The sequence below is a fragment of the Nicotiana attenuata genome, unplaced genomic scaffold (assembly GCF_001879085.1).
Source record: "Nicotiana attenuata strain UT unplaced genomic scaffold, NIATTr2, whole genome shotgun sequence".
Classification (NCBI taxonomy): domain Eukaryota; kingdom Viridiplantae; phylum Streptophyta; class Magnoliopsida; order Solanales; family Solanaceae; genus Nicotiana; species Nicotiana attenuata.
In genome coordinates this window covers 871-9,424 of record NW_017680082.1, presented here as the reverse complement: position 1 = coordinate 9,424, position 8,554 = coordinate 871, and the positions used below count along the sequence as shown (strand labels likewise).

Sequence of the window (8,554 nt, the reverse complement as noted above, 5' to 3'; positions counted from 1 at the left end):
GGGTTAAATGACTATTTTATAAATAGCCAACGGCTATTTTGGCAGCAATAACGGCTACATTTTAAATGGCCAACGGTCAAAAATTTAAATGAGAACTTTTTTTTAAAATTAACCGTTTGAGACCGTTTGGGACTGGTTAGAACCGGATGAACCGGTCCACTTAGGGCCGGTCCCGGGCCCAAACGGTCCCGGTCTTAACGGGCCCCTACTATGAACCGGCCCACATGGGCCTGTATATCTCCGTTGTGCCAGGCTTAAACGGATAGGACCGTTTAGGCCCACTACCCATATGGGCTTGCGGGCCTGGGCTGGTCCCGGGGCCTAACCGGCGCACTTGCCACCCTTATTTGGAACTATTTTCTAACCAAAGCCTTTAACTTGGAACTATATCCTCCAACTTGTTTTAGTGTGAGACGTAATTAATTATCGTTGTATTTTCAAACATCTCCTATAATCAAAACACCTATTCTTGAAAACATGATTAAGCACTAGAGATTAGTCTATTATGGGTATTAAAGTAACAGGTTGTTAGGATCATTATTGAGTAGCTAGTTTAAGAAGAGTTTGGCACAATTAGGGGCCTAGCTAGGACATACTCGATTAATCATTCTACTAAAAACAATATTGGCTTAAAATCCAGAAAGGAAACGATGAGCTCTTATATAAATGACTTGAAAAATAGAGCTCTTAGCCAAAGGTTCGATTCGAAGTCTAAGTATGGAAAAATTTTTATTAGGGAAACGCTTCTCCTTAATAGGTCTTACGCGACACAAATTCGAATACAATCAGGCTCCAATACGGACAAGAAGAAAAGGAAATATGAGAGAGAAGAGGACATTGCAGATCCACAAAGTTTGGCAAGTTGGCCTCAACTTGAATAGACAAATATTGGAATGCAAATTTAAATACGTTTCTGTGCTCTAGTATACTATATATTTGTCTAGTAGTTGAGCAATGATTGCCAAGAAGAAATTAAGGGGGATAAATTAATTATCCAAAATTTAAAATGATTTCAAGTGAAATAATGCTTTCATATTAATGGAGAAGCTCTTAGCTAGTAATGACCACCGCCCCTCTTGATTTGAGCTCCCAAATCATTTGATTTCCACATTTTAGTTATGTGAATATACCAAAATGTATTATCGAAACTCAACCCCACAATTTGCACTAATGTATAGTACCAAAAGAAACTACCATATCATTATCATTGAATGAATTATTAATGCAAAGATTACACGTGTTTTGCATACAAATTTTTATCATTTAATTATGATTGTTGTTAAGAAGAATGTTTTATGAATTTACTTGATTATTGTCAAATAAGCTTCCAACTTTAAGATCTATTTTCCACATCTCTCTTGTCCCGATCAAAGTACAAGAATGAATATAAAATAAATTTGGAAAGAAGTGTTATGTGGAGAATATAAATTAAAAGCATTTGCTTTAATTTAATTGATATATTTATTTGAATCATGATACTCAAGATATTTCATAAGACGGGTTTAATATTCAAGTGAATAAGTGAATAAATCGCTATATCATAATAAGTAGTAATATTCTTTTTATATTTAAATATTTTTAATTTTTCTTAAACTTTTTGGAGTATTATGTGACATCGCTTGAGGCATATCCTCTCTATACTGTACGTGTATAACTTTAAATATCCAAAGGTGAATATACCTCGATAAAACGTACTTGCACCTGATGTTTACACCAACAGAATAAATACATGACATATGTCTTCAGATATTATACTTTGATCACTAAAATAATATTCAACGAATACATACTTTTATCTTGATTTATGATTTTAACTATATAATAAATTAGTATGGTATAAGCACCATATGCAAGAGTATGTGGGGTGACTCGTTGCTCATCCAATAACGAAGGTGCAATCTTGCAGAAAGTAAGGAAGATAGTTAGAAAAGCATCTGAAAATTAGGGAAATGATTGGATATATTAAATTTTCCTACTTTAAGTATTCATTTGTTTTTACATTTATGAGGCGTTTGGCCATTATTTGGAATAGAAAAACTCTGAAAAAGTATATATTGAGGGAGGGGAAAAAAAAGGGAAAGCACACTTGGTGTTTTTTCAAGAAACTTTATTTTGTATTCAAATATTTTAATTAATGAACTGTCCTAGGGGCTAGGTTTTTAAAAGAGTTTATTTGCATGATCAAATAGGGAAATTTGCCTTATTTAATTACACGCCGAAACCCTAACCATAATGTTTCCAACTTTTTCATTTCCTTTTGCCAACAACTTGACGACAACGTCATTTCCACTTCTTTCCTTCACCACAAAAATCTATCATCATTAAATACTTCAAAAATTTTTGTAATATTTTTACTCCCTCCGGTCCAAAATAAGTGATTTTTTAGATGTTTTCACACAGATTAAGAAATCCACCTTTTAGCATTAATTAGCAATAGAATTGACCATATTAACCTTTACTATCTCACGTAAACACTCCTAACACATATTCCAACACTATTTACTCGAAGGACAATGTAGGAAAAAAATAATTAATTCATTCTTGAAATCTGGAAAAATCAATTATTTTGGACCACAAAAAAAAGGCCAAAAAATTACTTATTTTGGACCGGAAGGAGTAGTGATCTATTAAAATTTCTCTCTCTCTATATATATATATATATATATATATATATATATATATTGGGCTGTATATATTGTCATGTGCATATTCTCGTTTTCTCCAAATGGTTGGAAACAACGTTAATAAAGTCATAGGAAAGCCGTGAAGAGCGTCACAAAGTCAAACTCACGTTACGTTAGCAACTGAAAAGAAGAGTAAATGGGAAACAATAACTGGCCGTTGAGGTTGGCCAGCTGCCACCACATACCTAATCAAATCCTTATATCAGCAAACCACAATCTTTTATTATGTCATCTTTGTGGAAAAAAGACACCTTTTCAAGTTTTCTTAAATTCCCAAGCTTACTAGACGCCTTTGACCTTTGACAAACTCAACAAAGTTGAATCTCTATCATGCATAGGACAATAAACGGGGCAGATCGGGCCGGATATAAAAATGAATAAATTATTCGATTGACCCATATTTAATCGAATAGAAAAGAGATTAATCGGCGAATAATATGAATATCCATATTACCGTGACTTCCTGAATATGATAATTTTTTGGAAAATTTCTAGTCTTCCAAACCTGAGGAACACCAATTTGAGGTTTTACAAATGTAAAAGCTAAACTCATTAGTTATCGATTGGTTATCCATTTTCTTAGTGAATAATATGGTTTTTATCTATATTTCACCAGTTTTTTAAAAATTCATTATCCAACTCATTTTTTAATAAATTATATGGTGAATAACTATTTTCTTTAATTATTTTGCTACTACTAATGACGCACAACATAATGAACTTCATATTTACCAATTCTAAAGTTTCTCTAAGTTGTTTTAGCTCGGGTTAGTATTGGATAAATATGTCCGCCTATTGGATCTGAAGGAGCATTAGAAGACAAACTACATACATTAAAATACAAATAAAAAAATAACCACTCACTATCAAAGTCAAACACTTCCTAACTTTTGACATTATCTTTACGATTTTAGCATAATTTAAATAATGAGTTTGACTAATATACATGATAATGTAATTTTTTTAATATAATCTGATCAGCTACTATATTTTTGATTAGCTGATAATGAAAATATTCTCTTTACATTATTGATTTATACAAGGTAAACTCTTAAATAATGAAAGCTCATAATAACCACCAAATTATTATGGTGGAAGGTATAAAATCACTTTATCCTTAATTAGAGTTAGATTCGAGCAATATGAATAAAAAATTTATCAATAATACGAAGTATTTTGCTCTTTAATGGGCCTGGTGGTCCTAATACAAATATCAACACTGGATGACAAAATCAATAAGAACTCTTGGTAAATTCTTATTTTTTTTTCGAATCTGGCAATAAAATTTTCAATTATCACTTGAAGATGAATTTTAAAATTTTTCGAAAATTTGAAAAACTCTAAAAAAACTGTTTTTTAAAATTTTCACTCAGTTCACTCGCAAAAGTTCAAGAACAATCCAAAATTGTATTCATACCCAAACACAACTCTAATGTTTAAATACCATTTTCACTGGCATTTTTTTTTTCATTATTTTCCGTGATTTTACCATTCTTATGTTCAAACGCCCACTAAATAAGAATATAGAAAAAGAAAATTTGGAATGGGATAAATCTGTAACATTGCAACATTTCCAAGAAAATAATTCCCCACTAAACAAGACAATCATTGTTATCTTCACAGTTTCCTCAATTACTACTATTCCATAAAAACCGGCACCCACACTTTTATCCTATTCTGACTTTTCCTTCTCCGCCATTTTTCTCACAACACTTCGTTACACCCACACACACACTGCTCTTTTCTATTTCTCTCTGATTCATTTGCAAGCAGAAAATAAAAATAAAAAACAAGAATGTCTGATGAAGAGGTGTTCATTGGGTCCATTGATCAAGGCACCACAAGCACTCGATTCATAATCTATGACCGTTTGGCTCGCGCCGTTGGATCTCACCAGGTTGAATTCACTCAATTCTACCCACAAGCAGGGTAAGTAATTCACTAATCACTGATCATCCTTTAATTTTCTTAGCATTAAAGATTTGATCTTTTTTTCAAAATTGATCATTGGGTTTTCCGGATTTTCATGCATCCGCGTTGACTTTGTTTTTGTTCTCGTCATATTAGATGGGTGGAACATGACCCAATGGAAATTGTGGAGAGTGTGAGGATCTGTATGGCAAAGGCTCTTGATAAGGCTACTGCTGATGGCCACAACGTGGATAGTGGACTCAAAGCTATTGGGCTTACAAATCAGCGAGAGACCACTGTTGTGTGGAGCAAATCCACAGGGCTACCTCTTTACAACGCCATTGTTTGGATGGATGTCCGTACCAGTTCTATTTGCAGGTCTTTTAGCAATCCCTACTTTTCTGTTGATTGATTTTGAACCAAATCGAACTTCTTTTTCCGATCACAATCAGTATCTTTTTTGTTTCCTTTAATGCATACAAATATATTTATGCAGAGTATTTGTTAAAGTGGACAACAACTAGTTTGGATTAAGGTTAATTTTATTGGTACACTTACATTAGGCCCAAATTTGGAGTCTTTTTTAGTATCCTTGGAAAATATGCGAGTAGGCATACTCTCTTAGTACTACCAAAGATTATACTAAAAGACACACTATTCAGTAGTTTAATGAAAATTACCCAAATGGAGCAGAGAAGACAGAAGTTTCATAAAGTCAACCTAACTAGTTTGGGAGTGAGTGTAATAGTTGTTCTTTTATTCACACATATACTTTTTCTTAAGCAATGCATTTCTTCTGAAAGGAGGTGTACTGGCGAAATTCTTAATGGACTCATGTTTATTTTCTTGGAGTAAAGTATGGCATAATAGTTTAAGGCCTGAGTTGTCATGTTTTCTAGGGATGTTAACACAAATTGCCGGCCCGATCCACTGTTTATTTTTTCTAACCGGTATACATAGATTATACACAGTTATACACATAGTCGGCTATTTTTAGCTTAAGCGATTAGGTGGGCGGCTATTAGGGTTAATTCTTCTATTTTGGTATGTTGATTAGGAAATGTGTCTTCGCGGTTGTCTGCAGTCTCGTTGATCAATTGTTTGTAGTTTTCTTTCCAGTTCTTAAGGTTTGAACTAATTGTGTGCTTTACTGCTAAATCTAATGAATGTTGACTTTTCTATCTATAATATGTGTGTTATCAGAAAATTGGAGAAAGAATTGCCAGGGGGACGGACTCATTTTGTTGAGAGTTGTGGTTTGCCTATAAGCACTTATTTCAGCGCATTGAAGCTTTTGTGGCTCTTGGATAATGTGGATGGGTTGAGTGAAGCTGTTAAAAAAGGGGATGCCGTGTTTGGAACTATAGACACCTGGTTAATTTGGAACCTAACAGGAGGTGTGGAGAACGGTTTACATGTCACTGATGTCTCCAATGCATCGAGAACTATGCTGATGAATCTTAAAACCCTTGACTGGGATAAATCCACACTTGACACCTTAGGAATTCCTGCTAATATTTTGCCGAAAATTATTAGCAATTCGGAGGTTATTGGAAACATTGCTAAAGGATGGCCGATCACAGGAATTCCTATTGCGGGATGTCTTGGTGATCAGCATGCAGCAATGGTTGGTCAATCTTGTCGTAAAGGTGAGGCTAAAAGCACATATGGAACTGGAGCTTTCATACTTCTGAACACAGGTGAAGAGATGATTAAGTCAAATCATGGGCTGCTAAGCACAGTAGCCTACAAGCTGGGGCCAAAAGCACCTGTCAATTATGCTTTAGAAGGCTCTATTGCCATTGCTGGTGCTGCTGTTCAGTGGCTTAGGGACAGTCTTGGCATTATCAGCTCCGCTAACGAAATCGAGGAGTTGGCATCAAAAGTTACCTCAACCGGAGGAGTGTATTTCGTTCCAGCATTTAATGGATTGTTTGCTCCATGGTGGCGTGATGATGCTCGGGGGATTTGTGTTGGTATAACTAGATTTACCAACAAGTCTCACATTGCTCGGGCAGTACTTGAAAGCATGTGCTTTCAGGTAAAAGATGTGCTTGATTCCATGCACAAGGATGCTGCACAGAAAAGTGATGGTAAGACTGAGGAGACGGAATTCTTACTCCGTGTGGATGGTGGCGCTACAGTCAACAACCTTTTGATGCAAATTCAGGTTTGATTCCTTCTCTCCTTTACCATTCAAGCTGAATACTTTCCTTTCTTGATTTATTCTGCTTCTGGAGCCCCTTTACATGCTTTTGAACTTCTCTCAAAGATTTATTGGCTTTTTCAAATGTGCAAATGGAGTAGCAGTTCCAGTTGTTTATAAACATCTAGAGACATTCGTAATGGCTTTTGTAGTAGAATGTGGTACTGTATTTTTTACTGTAAATTTTAGACTGGATAAGGGGTTTAGATTCAGATACTCTAGTACATTATTTCTATAGGATAACGTGAATCTCATTCTATTTATTTGGTCGGCTGCGTCTGGGTACATTGCCAAACTCTTCATGCATCTAGTAGGCATAAGCGCCGAGAAGTTTCATTAAACAGCTCATCACTACAACCCTTTAGATAGTAATGATCGGATACCCTCTTTACTTATCTTTAGGGGTGGCAAACTGGCGGGTCGGGTCGGATATGAGGGGGTCAAAACGGGTAATGGAAAAAGGATAAATTATCCGGCCTGATCCAAATTTAATACGGATACGGATTAACCGGCGGATAATAAAGATATCCATATTATCCATGGCTTCTTAAATACGATCACTTTACAAATGTAAAAGTTAAACCTATTAGTTATCCATTGGTTATCCATTTTCTACGTGGATAATATGGTTCTTATTCATGTTTGACTCGTTTTTAAAATGTTCATTATCCAGCCCATTGGAAACTGTTTTCTTTTAACCATTTTGCCACTACGACGTATCTTCTATCTTCGTTTTTCATTCATCTAGTATTTTGTATCCAAATTTAGATATATTTACTGATTTCTTTCAATAGCTTGCCATGGATAAATTTTTTATTTTACATGATGTAGGCTGACTTGTTGGGTAGTCCGGTTGTAAGACCAGCTGATATAGAAACAACAGCTCTTGGGGCAGCCTATGCTGCTGGATTAGCAGTTGGAGTGTATACGCAGGATGAGATATTTTCTTCAGGGGAAAAGATGAAGAAAGCGACTACATTCAAACCTGTTTTAGAAGAAGAATTGAGGAAGAAGAAGGTGGATTCTTGGTGCTTAGCTGTTTCAAGATCGTTTGACCTGGCTGATCTATCTCTATAATTTACTCTGATCCAACTCTTGAATTAATTATCTTCATGTTATTTATGTTTTAGGTCTGGTTTTTTCTTTTCTTTTCTTTATATACCAGTGATGCTTGGTTTTAATAAATTCCTTTGAAGATTAACTGTGAATCCCTCATATTGCATAATTTCTTTCTCTCTAATGTAATTAACTGGTACTCACATGAGGGATAAAGGGATAGAAAAATAAGGTTAGCAACAATAACAATAACAATCCAGTGAAATTTTACGAGTGGGGTCTGGGAGGATAGTGTGTACGTAGATTTTACCCCTACCCTGGAAAGGTAGAAAGGTTATTTCCTACCCGAATCATTTTCCTGCTTGTTCTGGTCTCCATGTTATAAGAAATGTTTCCTCTGTGATGATAGTTACTATCTATGTTACTCGGACTCTTCAAAAATGTTGTTGGATATGTGTCGGATCCTCCAAATTTAGTGCATTTTTGGAGGATCCGACACGGGTGTGGCATCACTTTTAGAGAGTCTGAACATGGGTTACTATTGTATGATACGTTCTTATCAGTTGGACTTTTCACGTTTAAAGTAGTACAATCCAACTAACTAATTGGCTTTATACGCTTCAACTTGCTTGCTACATACAATTGGTATCTACAGAAAGTATCATAATAGTTCTATCTTCTTCTGTTCACCAGCTCT

General features: G+C 34.9%; 1 protein-coding gene across 1 annotated transcript; it reads left to right on the top strand.

The window, feature by feature from the left end:
• The first annotated feature begins 4,266 nt into the window (after window positions 1-4,266).
• Window positions 4,267-8,009, top strand: LOC109221820 (glycerol kinase). The gene is made up of 4 exons (XM_019386260.1): window positions 4,267-4,613; window positions 4,752-4,973; window positions 5,799-6,765; window positions 7,633-8,009. Exons 1-4 carry the CDS (start codon window positions 4,480-4,482, stop codon window positions 7,876-7,878), a joined length of 1,569 nt encoding a protein of 522 aa, XP_019241805.1. The 5' UTR covers window positions 4,267-4,479; the 3' UTR covers window positions 7,879-8,009.
• The last annotated feature ends 545 nt before the right edge of the window (window positions 8,010-8,554 follow it).